This window comes from Panthera pardus, unplaced genomic scaffold (assembly GCF_024362965.1).
Source record: "Panthera pardus isolate Hobbes unplaced genomic scaffold, ASM2436296v1 HiC_scaffold_6, whole genome shotgun sequence".
Taxonomy (NCBI): domain Eukaryota; kingdom Metazoa; phylum Chordata; class Mammalia; order Carnivora; family Felidae; genus Panthera; species Panthera pardus.
This window is the reverse complement of record NW_026526991.1, coordinates 73509039-73530236: the sequence shown is the minus strand read 5'-3', so window position 1 is coordinate 73530236 and position 21198 is coordinate 73509039. Positions and strand designations below refer to the sequence as shown.

Genomic DNA, 21198 nt, shown 5'->3' with positions numbered 1-21198 from the left:
AGATTAATACAATATATTTATTCCAGGTTACCTATTGGACGATATTGGAGAAAAAGGGAGATGTGTATTAAAGGCTAAATGTCCCTGTGAATCAAATGGAAAGATCTATCAGTCAGGAGAAGTCCGAGATGGTCCTTGTGGTTCTCAGTGGTATGTGCATGCTTTTTGCCCACATTTTATTAATAGCAAAATAATACTAATAGTTTAATCAATTTGAAATAATTCCTAAGTACACCCTTAAATTAAACTTTCCAGAAATAAAATGCAACCTCACTGTATTTTCTGTGTTCATATTTGCCTTTTATCTTTTAAGGAAAGTTTAGTGTGTTTTTAAAATAAAAGTATACACTTTCTATGTATCTTTAAAAGGTAATGCTTTTCACTAACTGAAATAGTGTTTCAAATAGTAAGCCAATTAGTGGTTGCAAATATAGAGCAAAGAATAATATGAGTATGGTTACAACAAGGAAACAATAATTGTGCAAAATGCCAAGAATATTTAATAAAATGTATAATCAGAAATTATCCAATACTTTTCAAATAATATTTATGAGGCTACATTGGTGAAGGCATATTTAATCTTTATTTATATATTTTTATTTATGTATTATATATATTTATAATATTTATGGATATATTTAATGAGTGAATTTTAATGTGCCAAAAATTAGTGTGGACTATTTGAGTTCAGCAGCAATATGTTGATCAGAGAGAGTTCCCCATTCCTCATTACAACTTTTCTCTGAAAGTCCAAATTTGTGCAGAAGTCCAGAGGACTTTTCTAGAAATGTATTATGCCCTTGTAGGGAAATAATCTGACTCAATGAAAGCTAATCTGTTATTGATATTATAATATGTTCTTTATAAATGAGAAATGTTCTTGTTAGTGTGGTCATAATGCATTAGTAATAATTGTATATAACAATAGCTATGATTTATTGAATATCTATGACAGTGCTATCCAGGAGAAATATCACGTGAGTCACAAATATGACCCACATATATAATTTAACACTTTTTAGTTGATGCATTTTTAAAAAGCAAAAAGAAAGAGGTAGAATGAATTTTAATTCTGTATTTTATATACCCAAAATACAGTATTATCATTTAAAAATGAAATTAGTATGCAAAGTTAATGAGAGATTTTATGATCCGTTTTTCAGATTAAGTCTTAGAAGTCTGTGTGTATTTTACGTTTACAGCAGATCTCAATCTGGATGAGTCACTTTCAAGTAATCAATAGCTATATGTGTCTATGCTATATTGAACACTGCAGGTCTACAGTGTGGCATTTAGCAGGTGTCTTAGTACTAGTAGTGAAATGGGTTCCATTTAAACAAACCTGAAATCCAGTTTGAAAGTTTTTATATGTTTAATTCAGGCCGAAGCTATTATTTTAGTTCATGGAATTCAAGTCTTTAAAAAAAACAGGATGCCACCATCCATGAGACATTTGATCAGAGTTGAGATGTTGAGTGGGAAACAAAGGTGGTCTAATAGGGGCTCCTGGCTGGCTCTGTTTGAAGACATGTGACTCTTGATCTTGGGGTCATGAGTTCGAACCCCATGTTGGGTTGTAGAGATTACTTAAAAACTTAAAAAAAGATGGTCTAATAAAACTTAAGTAAATGTCTTAGTTTAAATTTTGATTTTTAATGTTGGCATATTTATTTTGGCCATAGAGAAAACACAGCTGATGACCTTTAATGTAACCATTGCATTTTACCAGCACATGCCAAGAAGCAAAGTGGTCTTGCACTGAAGCATTATGTCCTGGAAGATGTAAGGTGGAAGGAAGTTCAATCACCACCTTTGACGGTGTTAAATATAACCATCCTGGAAACTGTCATTTCTTGGCCATCCACGTACGTAATAGCCTGGAACAGTTGAGAAAACTGATGCACGTGCCAAGCTGTTTTTCATCCAATTTAAAACACAATCTTCACTTCAAATTACTATTTAAAAAATAAATAACAAGCAGCCCTTCAATTATTTGTTACATATTTTGGTATCTGTTTTCTGTCACATGTTGACATTGACCATAAGTATTACCTGCACTTCTTAGAAATTCCATGCTAAACAAACCAACAAACCCCAAAATTCCCTTCATCACTAATAATTTTCTAAGTACACTGGAAAAATATTTTCTTCTACTTTTCTTTGCATGTTTTCACTAGTGCCTCAATTGAAACTATCTTTTATGTTCCATGAAACATCTTCCTTTTTCATAGTTACGCCTTTACATTTATTTTTAGTTTTTATAATATAATATCACTAGTATGATAGAAGCTATCCTGACTTTTAAATCCTGTTCAGTACTAAAATTTTAAGTAATCTGGATTTCAATAAAAGGGGAATTCCATCTTGTATCTTGTGCCTATAGCCAGCCTGAAAATATAATTTTGTTTAATCTTTTGGTAAGGAACCAAGATGAGCAGAATTTGTGACTCCTAAAGTGAGAGGGATGGCTCAAGTCCAGTAGTCTGAACAATTCTGTCCTGGCTACTAAAATCTTTCTTCCTTTTATGCTCCTCACATAATCTGTGAGGGTGGGGGACGGGCAAACTGAAAGGGAAATAACACCAAAATATGTGGAATATTTGCTTCTCCTATATTAGATTCCTAGATCGTGCGGAGAGAACTGGAAGTCCATGTTTGACATGACTTATATTATGGTTTTACAAATTAAATACCTTTCACATTGGGTTTAAACAGACATTGTGGATTGTCCAGAGAATAAACAAGCTATGTCATCTCTAATTCCTATTCGGCTCTGCAATGCAGCACATTCCCTTGGAGGAGATAACAAAAAGTAAAGATAAAAGAAAAAAAATGAGGACTATGAAAACCCACCAATCAGACTATAATAACCCACCAATCAGATATAGTTTATGGAAGATACTTGGACCTTCTGTAAAGTGGCCATTTCTACACTTACCATGGACTGAACGAGGTTTTACTTTCAGAGCAGACAGATTATATGTAGGAATTGTACATGTTTTAAATGCAAACATGCATTGTGAATGAATCATGCAGTAATAGCATATAATCAATGACATTTAATAAATATATCAATGAAATGCGTTTTTTAACAGGATAAAGATTGGTCTATTAGCGTTGAACTTCGTCCCTGTCCAAATGGTCAGTCAGGAACGTGCTTAAATAGTGTTACACTCCTCTTGAATTCGGTGAGTAGTCTACTCCCTAAAGTTTATCCAGAGCAAAATAAAATCAATTACTTCACAAATTCAGAATTTTTGTGGTAGAAGAGAGGCTTTACTCTGTAAATTGAAATAACAAGTGATATTGTACAGAAAATTGATAATGTCCCTGGAAGAGGTAGATACTTCTAAGGATCCTTAAGTACATAAAAGTTATCATACGTATACAACTAATGCACTAATTACAGATCAACTAATGTGCTTATTAAATTATTAAATTCTGTGGGCCATTTAAAAGGCAATTATATTTGTTTAGAATTTCATGTATTTGGAAGTGACATTGTAAAAGGAAATAGACCTAAATGGTGAGGGAGGACATTGAGACTTGCCTTTGGTACTTAGAAGGCTTTTGACATTTAGAAATTTAAGTTATCTTCTTGAGTTTCAGTTTCCTCATCTACAAATTAGGGATGGAAGTTCCTTACAATCCTTCTCAAAGAATTGGTATAAGAAGCAATGAAAAAACATATGAGGAGTGCTTAAAAAATGTTCTATATTTTAGATATTAAAAACTAATTTAAGGAGTGCCTGGGTGGCTCAGTCAGTTCAGCATCCAACTTCGGCTCAGGTCATGATCTTCCCGTTCATGGGTTCAAGACCTGAGTCAGGCTCTGTGCTAACAGCTCAGAGCCTGGAGCCTGCTTCAGATTCTGTGTCTCCCTATCTCTCTGTCCCTCCCCCGTTAGCACTCTGTGTCTGTTTTTATTATTAGTAAATGATAATTATTATTTATTTATCATCATCATAGTAATTATATATAATAAAAATATAATATTATTTTATTTGTATTTTATTTATTATTAAAATAATAAAATTAATCTAGTAAAATTAAACACTTTATGGCATAAAAATGAAGGTGCATATATTGCATTAAAATGAATTAGTATTACAAAATAACATGAACTAACAATTGTTTTAAATATCAGTCTATTTCAGTTGACAAATATATATTCAATAGAGATGGAACAGTCACAAATGATAAGATTAGAAATCAAGGTTATTATTATTCAGGTAAGTTTAATAAATCCACTTAAATGTAAGATGCATTCACTTATTCAATTTTTAAGGATATCAAATGTGTGTTTTTTAACACATATGAAAATATAAAACCATTTTAATGAATTAAAAATTGTTCACTATTTAAATTATTACTCTTAATGTTAATAACTATTTTAACAGACCAAATGCAGATCTTCAAAGCATCTTCCTCATACCTTCAAGTAGAAACAAACTTTCATGTAAAGATGCAGATACAGATTGTTCCTGTGATGCAATTATATGTTTCCATGCCACCCAACCAATTCACAGACACTGTAGGTAAGTCCCCTGGATATGTTTTTATTTCCAAGGTTCTAATGTTACTATCACTTATTTTAATTTTCAATTGTTTCTCAATTACTGACATTACGCCATAAAGCATTTTTACTTAATATTCCTTTCAATATTGCAGTCAAACAGTTTCAACTTACAGTAAAGATGGTTTTATTTATTACAAAATCTATTCCTAAATGGTTTTCCACAAATTTAAGGTTTTTAAATTAAGGCGTTTTAAAGTCAGGTTCGATAAGATAGGATATATATCACTTTGCTAATGTAGATTATCAGAGCTTTTGCCTGTAGAAGATGAAAATATTATACTTAGACATCTTTTGAATATCAAGTTTCAAACACAAACTACATTACAATTTGTCTTCCTGCTGATAGATCACATGTTCTTATCTTTCACTGCTGTTTTCTGTTATAGAAATCAGCTCCCACATAGTGTCATGGATGTCAGATAAAACAAAACAGTGGCAAATCCCACAGCTACTAATTTCAAAAGTCTAAGCTTTTGCACCATGTCTTTACTTGAAAAGGTGACTTATTTATACATAGGGAAAAAAATGTAATCCCTGGATCCAGATCAAATGCATATGGCCCTTAACATGATTCAACTCTCCACACTACAACTGAAAATGTGCAGTCCCAAACATCCTATTTGTAAGCATGTTTCCCCCCACCTTGTCAGAGGAGGTTAAGTAAGCTATAGTGACAAACAGGAAACACACAATATTTATGGAAAATAGTGTCTCAGTGCTCCTGGTATTTGAATAAAATGGGATATTAACCTGAAGTGTCATGAATTTTGCTTGTATGTGTAAAGACTAACCAAGACATACACGCTCAGGTAGCTTCTATGTGTTTTGATTTGAGTGAAGAACTGAATATGAGGTGAGACTATGAATCCAAAAAGGTGAGTAGGTGAGGAAATGTTAAAATTTGTTCTGTGCTCTATACAGGACTCTGTGGTTCCTACAACAACAGAGCAGAGGATGATTTCATATCAAGTCAGAATATATTGGAGAAAACGTCTCAGGCATTTGCTGATTCTTGGGAAATGATGCCCTGTCCTAAAGGAAACCCCACTTCGTGCATCAGTATAGAAAAAGGTATTGGTAATTGAACATAAAACTCTGTGATTAAATATTTGGTACTAGGAATTGTATACTTATTCTGTTAATAATATGAGACTCAGATAATCCTGCTTTTAGCTAGTGCTTGTTTTACTGTACCTGTTTTACAGGGAACAGCGGAGAAACAGTCTGGCTGGCTGAGAGCGCAACTAGAAAACACATCTTTCATTGGGGAGAGGGATCAACATATTTGTCTTTTTCTATACCCATTCTTTTCCTTCTTTGACAGTTTTCTCCATAGCTATAGAATAGTAGGGTTAGAGGAAATTTTACAGATCATTTCATTTATTATTCTTACCCTTTATTTTAGGCATGGAAATGATCATTGGTTGAAAAAATGAGACTCCCCCAAATTGCTCAGCTACTTAACAATAGAGCTGTAGCTAGATCCACATCTCCTAACTACTGCTATCATGTCTGTTGATTATACCAACCCCCAAATACAGATCTTACGAGGAGAACTTTATACTTGTAGGATTCAGCTCATGTTTTAGCTTACCGAAGATTTCCATAAATATTGGTTCCATTTATTCCCACAAACACTCATGAAGAGCACGGACGTAGTTGTCATCTCCATTAAGGTTGATGTTGATAATGGACTCCAGATAGAGTGTACTTAATAAGGGTTAAAGATGAATCTGTCACCCAAGTATTTTATTTTTATTTATTTAATTAAAATATTTTTATTGAAGTACAGGTGACACCCAATGTTACGTTGATTTCAGGTGCACAGCATTGTGATTCTACGAGTCTATACAATATGTCATCTTACCACAAGTGTAGCTACTGTCTGTCACCATACCATGTCATTACAACACAACGGATTACATCCCCTATACTGCACCTTTTATCCCTGGGACTTATGCATTCCATAACTACAAGTCTGTATCTCCCATTCCCCTTCACCCATTTTGCCCATCCCCCAATCTCCTTCCCCTCGGGCAAACATCAGTTTGTCCTCTGTATTTATCGGTCTGTTTCTGATAATTCAAGTATTTTGAATCAAAGACTTGCTCTGATTTTTCCCATACTTAGTGTTGTTGATTTTAACAAATACTTTATGTTACTTCTTTCGTAAATAATGGAATTCAACGGAAAGTAAGTTAAAATATATTGTTTATATGTTAATCAGTTGTCTCTAAATTAATCTCCATATTTGAAGCAAATGTCTGAGTAGCTTTTGACAATATTTAAAAATTACAAAGCAATTTCTTTTGAAAGTTTCATCTACTTGTTTTGACTAATGAAAGGGGTTGATAGAAGCATTAACATCCACATGGTAATATGCATTTGAAGGTTCAATTTTCATGTTATTTTGTTTTGCACGTGTTGCAATGAAAATAATTAAAATGAGAATAAATGAAAACAAATGTATATCTCATAAGAACCCAAGCCAATTTTTGTTAAGGAGACTATATTAACACTTTTGAGGGCTATATAAATTAACTATTTCTATTTTCAATCTTTTGTATTTAACTTAAAATAAAATACAGAAAATGAAACTGCTGTAATAAGCTGTTAGTAATATTAACAAAAAAAATGGTAATACCTGGTTACAAGTTTGTCAAAATTTTAGGAATAATTGGCCTCAATGTCCTTTTATTTTTATTTATTTTTTAAATGTTTATTTATTTATTTTTGAGAGAGAGCGAGAGCACAAGCAGGGGAGGAGCAGAGAGGGAGAGAGGGACACAGAATCCAAAGCAGTCTCCAGACTCAAACTCACAAATCATGAGATCAAAGTCAGATGCTTAACTGACTGAGCCACCCAGGCACACCTAGAAACAATTGGCCTCAATGTCCTCTTAATAGATTAAGTCAGCTTCTTTATTGCATCCTGGTGACAGTAACTTTTAAAAGCCAATTGAAAGATGGTTAAAAAAATTAGCAATCCTTCTTCTAGTCACTGACATCATCTTTAAGTATTTGCAAATCATTGAGCAAAGCATTTGTTACTCAGATGTTATTTTTGTGAACTTCATTTTCTGTTAATTTAATACAAGAAGTGATTTACGAAGCAACCAAATATCAATTCAGCCCGTAAAAAATAAAATGTGTGTTTGAATTGTTGATACTGCTTGTCCTAAAACTGACATGATTATTGTGGCAATGGGGCGAGGTGGTGCTGGTGTTGTGATGATTTCATTTACCCACTTGCTATGTACCTGAATAAATAATCTGGTTCCCTTAGTCCCATTTTTTTTTTTTTTGGTAGAAATTGCATTTTGCAAACAGGTTAACTGATTTAGTACAAATATATGAAGCTAATAAAGATTTTTCCACTTATTCCAGTTATGGAATAAGTAAGTCATTGGGTTGAAAGGAACAGCATAGGGAATATATTCAGTGGTATTGGTATTGGAATAGCATTGTATGGTGACAGATGGTAACTACACTTGTGAATGCAGCATAATGTATAGAGTTGTCCAATCCCTATGTTGTACACCTAAAACTAGTGTAATATTGTGTGTTTGTACTTCAATTTAAAAAAAGAAAGATTTTGCCTCTTAGTTTAAGGTGTTTCTGGTTATATCATGCTATTTTTGTATATATTGATAATAAGTTAGATATGTTCTAGCAAAAACATTTTACTGTTTAACTTTTTAAAGTTTATTTATTTTGTGGTGGCCGGGGGTTGGGGGTGCAGCGAGGGGCAGAGAGCAAGGGAGAGAGAGAATCCCAAGCAGGCTCCATGCTCTGCTCAGAGCCTGATATGGGGCTCTATCTCATGATCCTGAGATCATGACCTAAAGCAGAATCAAGAGTTAAGCTCTTAACCAACTGAGCCACCCAGGTGCCCCGCAAAAACACTTTAAACACACAATCACACATTTTCAATTAAAAATTATGACATTACTGATACTAATTTTGAGTGCATTAAATTTCTTCCAGAAAGATATGCTGAAAAGCACTGTGGAATTCTTCTTGATTCAAGTGGGCCTTTTGCTTCCTGCCATCCAATTGTGAATCCTAAACTATATCATGAGGTATGTGAGGGTCTAAGATTAACAGCTCTTTTTGCAAACTATTCTGATAATATCAATAGAAGCCTGTAGACATTAAAATTTTTCAAATAACAGGCACTGTCAGTACATTAAGACATAGCTTTAAACTTAACATTATTCAGTTGTTAGATATACTAATTAAAAAAAACATTACTGGCAAATAAGTTGGAATGAGAAAAATCTTTTTTTTTTAATATTTATTTATTTTTTTGAGAGAGAGAGAGAGAGACAGAGCGTGAGCTGGGGAATGCAGAGAGATAGGGAAACAGGCCCTGAGTTGTCAGCACAGAGAACGATGTGGGGCTCGAACCCACGAACAATGAGCTCATGAACTGAGCTGAAGTTGGACACTTAACCTACTGAGCCACCCAGGCACCCCTGGAATGAGAAAAATCTTGAATAAATAAGTTCCTCTTTCTGAGTTTTCTAAGTTTGTGGAAAACTTAGTTAATAATTGATTTACTACTTTGCGTATTTCAAAAGGAAGTATTTCCCAAAGTTCAAGACAGATTATTTTCAAGGAAGAAGAGTGGTTATAAACTGAATTAAGATACCCAGTTTACCTGTTCTTGTGAACATTTTCATAAAGTAATATGCATTTATTTCTTACCTTAAAGGAATGCAAAAAATACACTTGCACTTGTGACAACAGTGAAGATTGTTTGTGCACGATTTTAGGCAACTATGTAAAAGCGTGTGCTGAGAAAGAAACATACATAGTGGAATGGAGAACTGGACGATGTGGTAAGCAGGACAGGGGCTTTAGATGACTCCCTTCTCACTTTTACTATAGTGTGTGTGTGTGTGTGTGTGTGTGTGTGTGTGTGTGTGTGTGTGTCTGTGTGTGTGTGTAGTTTAGAAACGTATTTACAAACTTGTACTTGGTTCTTTCAAAGATGATTTCCTGTTTTTTTTAAATATGTTTGAGTTATCCATGCAGTTTTACTTCTTGATTCTTTGATCTTGATTTAAATAAGAACAGAATATATACGTATTTATATATTAACATGGGTTTCTGTTCAGTTATTATATGCTGAAATTTAATATTTCAACTCCTACTACATTTTGAAGTGTTAAATATTAGTGACATTTTTAAGAAAATAAAAATAACTAAATTAGGAGTTCAACTATCATATTTATTGAATCTTGCATTTTTTTTTAACATATTTATTGTAGTATTTGAATATGACTTCAGAAAAATATTTGGCTTACCCAAAAAAAGAAAACTTTATAGAAATACATGTCTTGTAGATCACAATACCTCATAGCTCATTTCCCATCAAAGGTCTGTCAAGTTCACTTCCGAAATTTCTCTCAAATACATTCGCATCTCTCCATCTCTATGGCCACCAACCTACTTCAAAAAAAAAAAAACCTCTTTTTTTTTTCTCCTGGGTTATATCAATTGCTTCCTTTAATATCTACTTTTTCTACAAAGAAGTCAGGATAATCTTTAAAGTAAAACCAACTAAAACTAACCTGATCGGGGCGCCTGGGTGACTCAGTCAGTTAAGCGACCAACTTCGGCTCAGGTCATGATCTCACGGTTCATGAGTTTGAGCCCGCGTTGGGCTGTGTGCTGACAGCTCAGAGCCGGGAGCCTGCTTCAGATTCTGTGTCTCCCTCTCTCTCCACCTCCCCTGCTCATGCTCTGTCTCTCTCTGTCTCTTAAAAAATAAATAAATGTTAAAAAAAAATAAAAAAAAAAAAACCCTAACCTGATCATTTGATATTTCAGTCTAAAATGAGTCAATGGCTTCTCATTGCTCTAAGGCTAAAGAGCAAACTAAGAGGGCCCTGCAAGTTCTAATCACTGATTTTGTGTCTGGGCTTATACCTTCTACTCTTCTTGCTCTTTGAAAGAATTTCCCTGTCTTCTGACATAGGCTGTTCCCCAGGCATAGAATTACCTTTCTCTAGGAAGCTTTCCTGCTCTACATGGACTGCAAACTCCCAGTTGTACATACTTAGAGCTTCCCATCTTGCTTCTTTATAGCACGTGCCACAATTGTCCTTTCCCCAGAAATATAAGTCACATGATAGCAGTGTATTTCCTATCTTGTTTATGGGCTTTATCCCCAGCAGAATATGTAAACATATAGTAGGGACTCAATATTGACTGCAAATAAAAAAAAAATGAAAAATACCAGTGAACAGCAAGTAACTTTTTCTTGACCATTCATAACTTCAATTGTGAATAATTCACTATAATATCTATAAACATCAAGATGAAATAGAATTGCTACTTTTCCTGGATGAATACATATTTAATATTTTTTATTCCTATACCAACAGATCACTCTTGCCCAAGTGGCCTGGTTTTCAAGTACAATGTAAAAGCCTGCAATAGTTCTTGTCGATCATTGTCAGAGAGAGATAGGAGCTGTGATGTAGAAGATGTTCCAGTTGATGGATGCACTTGCCCTGATGGAATGTACCATAATAATGAAGAGAATTGTGTTCCAAAATCTCAGTGTGACTGCTACCTAAATGACGAGGTCATACAACCAGGCAAACTCATCCATATTGATGACAATAAATGGTATGGAAATTGCATATATACTTGTTATGACTTTGAAATCAGGGGACTGTCCTTTCCAGAGAAATAGACGTCTCCTAAAGTCTTCTTTAGACCTACCACATTTTTAAATTTGTATTTCTTATTAAAGTTAGTTATTGCTCCCTTTAACCTGATGTGCTCACTGCATCATAATGGCTCTAACTGATTTATTCTACTTTTGTTTGATTTCAAATACCAATATAAAAACATTCTAGCATGCCCTAAATACAGAGGATACAAAAATGATTTTATATTCAAACGATGCTTTCTAGTTGTCTCTCAGCATTCACCATTCAACAAACACTTATTAAATAGATATTTGCCATGTTCCAGGCCTTGTGCTGAGGGCTAGAATTACAAAGATGAAGGAACATTGCCTTTGTCTCACAGAATGAGCAGGGTGCTCGCTTTTGCAAGGTTTGTATACTATAATATGGTAGCAGAAAGAGCCAGTTAGTGCCTGAGCAGATAAGAAGAACTTTTCAGAGGAGACTAGCACTTGAATTTTACTAGGATTTGAAACTTTTTCCAGACAAAATTGGGGTAGGAAGAGAGATTTTCAATAGCGTAAACAGAACACACTAACATAGGAAATGCTTGAAAAGTATTGTGCATGTAGGTTCTCGTTGGGCTGGAAAGGATTGGGCTGGAAAAGTAGACTGTGGTCAGGCTGTACTCAAGAATTTGAACTAAGTTCCTGGGCAGTAGGAGAAGTTGAAGAATTGTGACTTTTTGTAATGGCTAAGGAGATTGTGATTCTGCACTTTTGGGCAAAGTAATTTATCTTTATCTTTAATTCCATAGGCAGAGGTAGCAATTCTTAACAATGTAGCTGTAAAAATGAAGTAGCCATTCCAAGAAATTTTGGATACACCTTCTCTCTTTTCTTTGGTTCCATGAAACTATCATTTAGAAATGGATGATTTTTCTTGGCCATTTAAAAGGAAAGCATAGGTAAAAAACTCCTTCTATTACAGCACACAAGACATTGTTTGGGGTTTGATCATGATACTTTCTCTGTAGATGTTGAGGAATCAGTAGGTAGATTACCTTTTTAGTGAAACCTGGGCTACCGCCTCCAAATTATGGTCCCTTTATCATTACCCTATTTCAGATCCCCATCACTACCATGATGGTTAAGTTGGCTGCTCTTTGCCCTGTCTCTGTGTCTCATATTTCTTGCACTACCTCTATAATGACTAACGTGAAGCATTATTCTGATTGTCCCACTTACTTGCTCAGGAGCTTTAATGGTGACAGTTGCCTGAAGAATAGATGTAAGCTTGCACGTCATTTAAGACCATCCAAAATCTGGCCCTGCCTTGCTTTTACCACTTCTCCATATCCTGCTTACTGCTTTCTATCCAAACAAGTCATTGGAACATACCTTGTTGTTTCCTGCATCACAGCTTTGTATCTTATGAGCAGTTATCTGTTGGATCTAATTCATCCATCAAGATACAGCCATCCTTTTCATGTGTTCTCTGATATCCATAGAACCTTGCTTGTATATTCCTATAATATGCACAAGGCTGCATGTTATAACTGGGTGCGTGTTATTTCTGGGCAGTGTGCCTCATCCATCTACTTGGATAAAACTTGTGAATGAGGGGTAAAAGTTTCTCTAACAGTGTATTAAGAAGTTGTCATTGAAGTTTGATGTTTAAATGTAATTTTCTTCTATTTCCAGTGTCTGTCGGGATGGAATTCTTCTTTGCCAGTCTCCCATTGATTTAACCCTACGTAAGTGTTGAAATCATAACTTAAGTTTACAATATCTACTTGGGTTCAACGAAGCACATCAAGAGGCCCTTGATTAACAACTTCCTTCATCCTGCAGAGAATTGTTCCGGAGGGACTGAATTTGTTGACTGCAGGGACCCGAAGGCACAGAGAAGAGTTGACAGTACCTGTAGCACTCGGAACATACCTAGTTTTGATGTAAGGAACATGGCTTTGCAGTTAACCTTTTTGAAACTTTTCATTGTGTCAGGATAGAAGCCAACCAAAACATCAGTGAAAAAGAATTCGAAGGTCATATTTATTGTGTGTTATTTTGACTTGTCAAATGTTGGCTCTAAATGGATACTTGGTATGTATTTATGCATGGTAAATGGATGCTGATAATGTGACATGTTACAGCAGCACCTGATGATGTATATTTTATATTTGTTCCCATAGGAGAACTTGCCTTGCAAACGTGGGTGCTACTGTCCAATTGGCATGGTTCGAAATTCTAAAGGAAACTGTATCTTTCCTGAAGACTGCCCATGTTCTTTTGGTGGACAGGAGTATGACCAGGGAAGTGTTACCTCGGTTGGCTGCAACAAATGGTGCATAATAAATAATTATTATAGGGGTACCTGGGTGGCTCAGTTGGTTAAGCGACAACTCTTGGTTTTGGCTCAGATCATGATCTTGCATTTTGTGGGTTTGAGTTCTGCTTGGGTTCTGTGCTGACAGTGTAGAGTCTGCTTGGAATTCTCTCTTTGTCCCTCTCTCTTTGCCTCTTTCTCCGTCTCTCTCAAAATAAATCAACTTTAAATTAAAACCTTAAAAAATAAAAGACTATTTCATATGTTTTGGATATTAGAAAGTATAGTCTGCTCTTATTTTATAGGAAAGAAGTCATACTTTGAGGTATTTGAAGAATAATGGTCAAATAGAGTTAAAATGCTATTTTTTAAATAGAAACTATTATTTTATTTTTTATTGAAGTATTGTTGACATACAATATTTTATTAGTTTTAGGTGTACAGCCTAGTGATTCAACAATTGTATACACTATGCAGCACTCACCACAATAAGTGTTGTTACCATCTGTTGCCATACAAAGTTATTACAATATTATTGACTATATTCTCTAGGCTATATTTTATGAAATAGAACCTTTATTTGACATTTTCTATGGTTAACATGATATAATGAAGACAACTGCCAAATTTAAGTCAATACAAAACAAGGTTTTGTGCTTCTTTACAAAAACAGTATGAGAATGTGAATCTTGGCATAATATAATTACCTCACTCTATCATTTTTTTTCTTTTAGTACTTGCATAAAAGGGTCTTGGAGCTGTACACACAATGAATGTCAAACCACCTGCCATATCTATGGGGAAGGTCATGTTAGAACTTTTGATGGAAAAAGTTACAGCTTTGATGGTCTCTGCCAGTATTCATTTCTTGAGGTAATTACTAGTGTGTTTTATCACAATTCTTCTATACTTAATAATTATTATTTATCTACAGATGCTCTCTGGAGAATTTTATACTCAAAATGTGAACTTTAAACAAATGGCCCCTTAAGTCTTTCTCAAAGACAGTGCAATATAACAGTATCATGCTGACTTGGGAGGCGGTAGGTCTAGATTTCAATCTTGGCTCTACCCTTTCACTGATGTGTGACTTTGGGCACATTCCTTAAGCCCTCTGTGTCTCCGTTTCCTTATCTATAAAATGGGGATGGAAACAGCTCCCTTGAAACCGAATTTGGGCAAATATTGGAGCACATACTAAGTGCTCAATGAATGCTAGATATTTAACAACAGTGGTATCAGCAACGACAGTTACCACTTTATGAGTGCTTCTTTGCCAAAGCAAATTGATTACATTTAATCACTGCAATACTCAAAGACTGATATTATTATTCCTATGATGCAGATGAAGAAATTGAGGCTTAGAGAGGTTAAGCAACATGAACTAAGTAGAAAATGTCGTATTCAAAACCAGATCTGTGTGATTCCAGAGTTCACACTTGTTACATGCTGCTAAGCTGCTTCCTAAAAATATCTAATTTCCTGAAATTTGGATTGTTTTATGCTTTAAATTTATATTGTTTTATATTTATGCACATTTCATAAAAATCGGTGAGGGGAAATAAACAACTTTATCTAGTTATGTACAAAGCCTAGAAATAAATCAATGATTATAAGCCATGTTATATAATTTAAATACTTATGTAATAGGTTATAATTCTAAACTTTTATAAAATATTACAAAAGGACCGAGTGAAAGTAAATTAACTAGGTTGGATTCAGCCAGGGAGGGCTACCTCTCCATATATGCAGTTAAATTATTGTCTTCTGGATATTCCATAACACAGCATATGGTAATTTATTGAGTTTAAGGTATCACTGTCTAAGAATTCTTTGTCTGATGCAAATATTGTAATTGAGTTCCACGTCCCTGATATTTATAAAGTATTATGATAATTTACTTTTAAAGGATTATTGTGGTCGTGAAAATGGCACATTCCGTCTCTTAACTGAAAGCGTCCCATGCTGTGAAAATGGGCTTACATGCTCAAGAAAAATCATAGTTGCTTTTCAGGTATGGTACTGTTTCTCTTTATATATTTTTTCTCTCAGATTATGAGTGGCCAGATAAAACTGATGTTATCATAAGTCTGTCTTTTAATTTATAGGATCAGAATGTTGTTCTGCATGATGGGAAAGTAACAGCAGCCAAAACTACAGAAAGTAAGGAATGTGAAATCAATGGAAATACATATTCTGTACATACTGTTGGCCTGTACTTGATTCTGAAATTTTTGAATGGAATAACCATAATTTGGGACAAGAATACAAGAGTTTCTGTTATACTGGATCCACACTGGAATGTATGTATATCACTAATAAGTGATTAACGGGGAAACAAAATAATTTCTGTTTCTGAGAAGTAGAGACAATTCATCAGTGGAAAGTGAGAGAGTGGTAGTTTCTTTCATAGAATAAGCCTTCCACAACTGTTCAACCTTATGATGAAATAAGAAATGTAATCAAAGATGATAGGACCTGGTGAAAACTAAATGCAATAAACCTGAAGCGTTCTAGTTTAACCATATTTGGTTACTTGAGATTATTGCATAATACAATTTTAAGGTAGCTGGTGAATATATAGAATTAAATATGTTTCTTAGAACAAAAATTCTAAGAGCCTAAGAGTCTACTCACGTATGATTTGAAGCTAGTGAATATAATTATTTTTTAATAATTCTTAATGCATTTATCTTATTTGATACTAGGTCATTTTGTGATATACGATATCTTGGGTTAAACAGTACCAGGATCTTATCCACAGATTTTAATTTCCTTCTAAAATTTGGAATTTAAAATGGATTTATGGTGGGGGCACCTGGCTGACTCGGTCAGCAGAGCATGTCAACTCTTGATTTCAGGGTTGTGAGTTTAAACAACATGTTGGGTATGGAGCCTACTTAAAAAAAAAAGGGGGCACCTGGGCGAGTCAGTGGCTTGAGTGTCTGACTCTTGATTTTGGCTCAGGTCATGATCTCATGGTCATGAGATCGAGCCCCGCATGGACTCTATGCTGAGTTGGAGCCTGCTTAAGAGTGTCTCTCCCTCTCCCTGTGCCCCTCCCCCTGTCACGTGCTCTCTCTTCAAAAATAAAATAAAATATAAAATAAAATAAAATAAAATAAAATAAAATAGATCTATGATACTATACATGATCATAACATCTTTACGTTTCTGTCTCTGTATACCACTATAGTGCAACTCACTTGTTAATTTTCCCTTCTGATCTCATCTCTTCATGTATCTATATCCCTACTACAACCTACTTGTTAACTTCCCTTTCGGATCTCTACAGGGCAAAGTATGTGGTCTTTGTGGAAATAACAATGGTGATCTCAAGGATGATTTCACAACACGATATTCATCAGTAGCTGCTGGAGCACTGGAATTTGGAAATAGCTGGAAAACCAGTCAAGAATGTTCAGACACAGTAGCTCAAGCTTTCCCGTGTGACTCAAACCCGTACTGTAAGGCCTGGGCTGTGCGGAAATGTGAGATCATCCGGGACAGCACCTTCAGAGACTGCCACAGCAAGGTAGTATGGCTCTGAGAGCAGGGACCTGCACAGGCTTTGCTCCCAGAGACTCATGGGCCGTGTTCTCTAGGTGGACCCCAATGCCTACTATGATGCATGCATTGAAGAAGCCTGTGCATGTGACATGGAGGGGAAGTACCTGGGATTCTGCACAGCTGTGGCTATGTACGCAGAGGCGTGCAGTGCGGTTGGAGTCTGTGTCAGGTGGAGAAAACCAGAGCTCTGCCGTAAGTGAGGCCCATGTGTTGTTCTTATAAAAGGTAATTAGATAGCATTGTTTTGTTAGGTGATCAATCTTCTTTCCATATTTTCTATAAAATACATACTCTTGTGCCTAGAAAGTTTTCAAAACATGTTAATATGTTTTGAACATGAATGGGAAAAATCCCTATTTTTTAAAAGTATAGCACCTGGCACAGTACATCAAATTCAGTTGGAGTTTCTGAAGTTCTTATAACGGGAGAAATTAAATACTGATGGAAAGTATCTCTTATTCATACTTAGATGAACAATGAATTGTTTACCTAACTTGGTGTAGCCGTATATCCTTGAACATTTACCTCATCTACTTTGGGTTCAAGTCCTTACACATTATCTTAAAAACGTTTATAGAGCCCTAGTCTTGATACATATATTGATATATATGGAATGTGATAATTTTAGTAGAAATCAGCTCTTTCCCTTCTAATGGAAAGTATTACGAGAGAAAATATGACAGATGAGAAATATTGACATTGAATCCACATTTTATTCTTTATTATGCAAAGTGTTATATTGAAATCTTTAGTTACCTCATTCAGGAACTGTTATTTACACATTAAAGGAGCCTCCTTTTCCCAGATATTTATTTTTGCAATTTAGTCTTGAAGAGTAAAACTATGAATCTAGACTATGACCTAAAATACCTTAAAATGGGAAAATTAGTGTTTACTTTTCTACCCCAAACCAACTTTGTGAGGTGTCAAAGAAAAGTGCTGTTTTGATCCTATATGCTCCCCCTCCGTTTTTTGTGAGCTATTTTGGCTTATCCGGCAATTTGGATAAAGCCAAAGGAACCTGATAAGATAGAATGATATACGCTAGGTCTGTTTATTTGTTAATATCATTCAAAAATGCTTTGGAAAGGGAAAGGTGAAAATTGTTACATAATAGATGGAAGTAATTTGATACAATTAAATTACAGCTGTCTACTGTGATTATTACAATGCCCCTGGGGAATGCAGTTGGCACTATGAACCTTGTGGTACAGTGACTGCAAAAACTTGCAAAGATCAAGTTATTGGCCAGAAATTTTCTGCACTTTTAGAAGGTAAGGTAAATTTTAGTAATATCCATGAAGGAGTGCAAATTATACTGATATTTGAATACTGAAAATGTTATTTCTGCCAATTCAGAATCTTACATTTTACTATTTATTTATATATTCATTCATTCATTTACTTGATGTTTATTTATTTATTTTTGATGGTGAGGGGAGAGAGAGAGAGACAAAGAATCCCAGCCTGGCTTGGTACTGTTCCTGTAGAGCCTTACACAGGGCTCCATCTTGCAAACCACGAAATCATGACCAGAGCTGAAATCAAGAGTCAGATGCTTAACCCACTGAGCCACCCCGGTCCTCACATTCTGTACTTTAACGAATAGGCATTTATACTTGTTATGACATTAATATTTCTACATAAGAAACATTTTCTCTAGGGGCCCTTGGGTGGCTCAGTTGGTTGAGTGGCCAACTTCGGCTCAGGTCATGATCTCACGGTTTGTGGGTTGGAGCCCTGCACTGGGCTCTCAGGTGACAGCTCAGAGCCCGGAGCCTGCTTCAGATAATGAGTCTCTCTCTCTCTGTCCCTCCCTCGCTCATGCTCTGTCTCTGTCTCTCTATCTCTCAAAAATAAATAAACATAGAAAATGAAACATTTCCTCTAGACATATATTATCTGTTTAATAAGACAGACAAGCAGTGGGGAGAATGCAGTGCTTCGGTCCCATTGTCAATTTTTATACCTTTCATTAGACAATATAGTTTGTTGAGAATGTAGTTTCAGAATGCAATGTATTATATAGTCCAATTAACTATATCCCACACGTCAACAGCACTTTCTTCTTAGCATTTCATATCTTGGAAAGGAAGAAGTGGCAAGAAAATAAGAAGATGCAGTAACTTCCCAGAGTCACCTCTGTGTTAGATCCCAGTCTCTGGGATCTTTTCAGCTCATTTCATTATGACACCTGGATCTTCCTCTATCCTTACAAAAAATAGATATTTAGAATTGGCATTCACTTTTCAAGATATGTATTTATCAAAGTGTTGTATTACATTCAACATCATACCATCATTAAAGTTGCAAATTATTTTAAAATACTTCAGGAAACATTTTAGAAAAATAAATCAGTGAAAATGTATAAGTTCTCAGTTCTTAGGTTGATATTCCATTGCAAGAAGATCTGAATCCTGTACAATTTATATGTTTTTATTAAGAGCTGCTATTATCTACTTCAGTTCATGTAGGCATTTAAGTAACTTTACAAATATATAATGCAATGTGACAAGTTTCTGTAAACAGAAATGAACCATGGGTCATCTTTCATACAGGATGTTATGCTAAGTGCCCAGATAGCGCTCCTTATCTGGATGAGAACACCATGAAATGCGTCAGTTTATCTGAGTGCAGCTGCTTCTATAATGATATCATACCAGCAGGTGGAGTGATTCAGGATAACTGTGGAAGAACATGGTACATTCTCTATTAACTTTCTAAGAAGCAATTCTGTTCCTTGCATTTTCATTTATAAAAAAAATTAAGTGTACATGTATAATTTTTAGCTTTCCTATTTCTAAATGATAAGGCTAGCATTAGGTTCAATTTTCTGTCAGTAATGCTAGTTATTTCATATTTTCAGTAAATCCATATGTCAACAAATGGCTTGTTAAATCTTATAATGAGGAAAACAGGAACAGAAAATGTCACTTGTAATTTTAGGTAAAAAGAAAGTTTTAATTCTATAAATGCAAGATCATGTTTACAGGCTTCAGACAGTGACATGGAAGCAAAGAGGAGAAGTCTCTACAAGAGCAGCATGGCCAAGATGTCAGGTTTAAAGCTGAAAATGTAAGAACTAACTGTACAGCTTGACTGCAAAGCATTTTTTTAGGTGTCAAGAACACTGCAGTGAAATGATTAGGAATAGTGGTACAGTACACCAAAAAATAAACGTCCTTTGGGGAAATGATTATTTATTGTTCCCTTATTTGGTATTGTTTCGATTCTCATGGTTAGACTATTTTTTGTTTCAAATTCGGGAGGTGTATGCCAGTAGGAGTTAAAATTTCAACCTCATTATTTTTTTTTTTAATTTAACTTTCAGCTATTGCATCGCAGGAGAGTTGGAGTGCAGTGGTGAGTCTTTGCATTTTATTCTAATTGAATTAGGGAAGACAAGGTATGGGGTTTGGGATCCTTTCAGATCATCAACAGCAAAAGGAGTAGGTACTTAAGGCTTAAACTGTTCCCCCCTCAGTGGTTTGGACAATTCCATTGCTGTGTATTTGTTCATGTTGTGTCATTTCAAAACCAATGCTGCCAAGGCATTTCCAACAACTAGCAAGTAGGTAGTCCTCCTGCTGCATGGAAGCCCTTGCCTATCTGTAGGCTCTGGGAATTAAGGCAGTAAGACATCACTCAAAATAGATTCATGAAGGGATGGAGCTGAAAGGTCAGGATTAGATAAGATAGAATGAAATAATTGAGGGAACACTCATGAGCAACAAATCTTAAAGATGAATCTCAATAAGCTTTAAAAAAATATATGAGCTACTCCCTGGTTTGTATTAGAAATTGCAGGGAGTAAAATAAACAAGATACAAATAATTCATTGGCAATTTGAGATTTTAGACTTTTTCACCCTTTTTCATTCTTCTCAATAATAGTAACTTATGTTTATTTCAGAAACTGCTCCTACAAATTCAACATTCACAGGTAAAATCATCATGGTTTTCTTTTTTTAAAAAGTTTTAAAATGTTTATTATTTTTGAGAGAGCGAGAGCAAGAGAGGGAGACACGTAATGCTAAGCAGGCTCCAGGCTCTGAGCTGTCAGCACAGAGCCCGA

General features: G+C 34.9%; 1 protein-coding gene across 1 annotated transcript in view; it reads left to right on the top strand.

Annotated features, from left to right (window-relative positions):
• The window catches only part of MUC19 (mucin 19, oligomeric), a 102620-nt gene that overhangs the window by 8254 nt on the left and 73168 nt on the right, over window positions 1–21198 (top strand). The window contains exons 6-26 of the mRNA XM_053895342.1: window positions 27–150; window positions 1730–1865; window positions 3096–3188; window positions 4148–4232; window positions 4401–4538; window positions 5501–5650; window positions 8567–8661; window positions 9297–9423; window positions 10975–11221; window positions 12930–12982; window positions 13080–13180; window positions 13421–13572; window positions 14289–14427; window positions 15464–15568; window positions 15663–15857; window positions 16850–17089; window positions 17160–17316; window positions 18273–18398; window positions 19683–19824; window positions 20456–20487; window positions 21037–21066. Of these exons, the coding sequence (XP_053751317.1) occupies window positions 27–150; window positions 1730–1865; window positions 3096–3188; window positions 4148–4232; window positions 4401–4538; window positions 5501–5650; window positions 8567–8661; window positions 9297–9423; window positions 10975–11221; window positions 12930–12982; window positions 13080–13180; window positions 13421–13572; window positions 14289–14427; window positions 15464–15568; window positions 15663–15857; window positions 16850–17089; window positions 17160–17316; window positions 18273–18398; window positions 19683–19824; window positions 20456–20487; window positions 21037–21066 (2667 nt within the window). The remainder of the gene's footprint in view (window positions 1–26; window positions 151–1729; window positions 1866–3095; window positions 3189–4147; window positions 4233–4400; window positions 4539–5500; window positions 5651–8566; window positions 8662–9296; window positions 9424–10974; window positions 11222–12929; window positions 12983–13079; window positions 13181–13420; window positions 13573–14288; window positions 14428–15463; window positions 15569–15662; window positions 15858–16849; window positions 17090–17159; window positions 17317–18272; window positions 18399–19682; window positions 19825–20455; window positions 20488–21036; window positions 21067–21198) is intronic.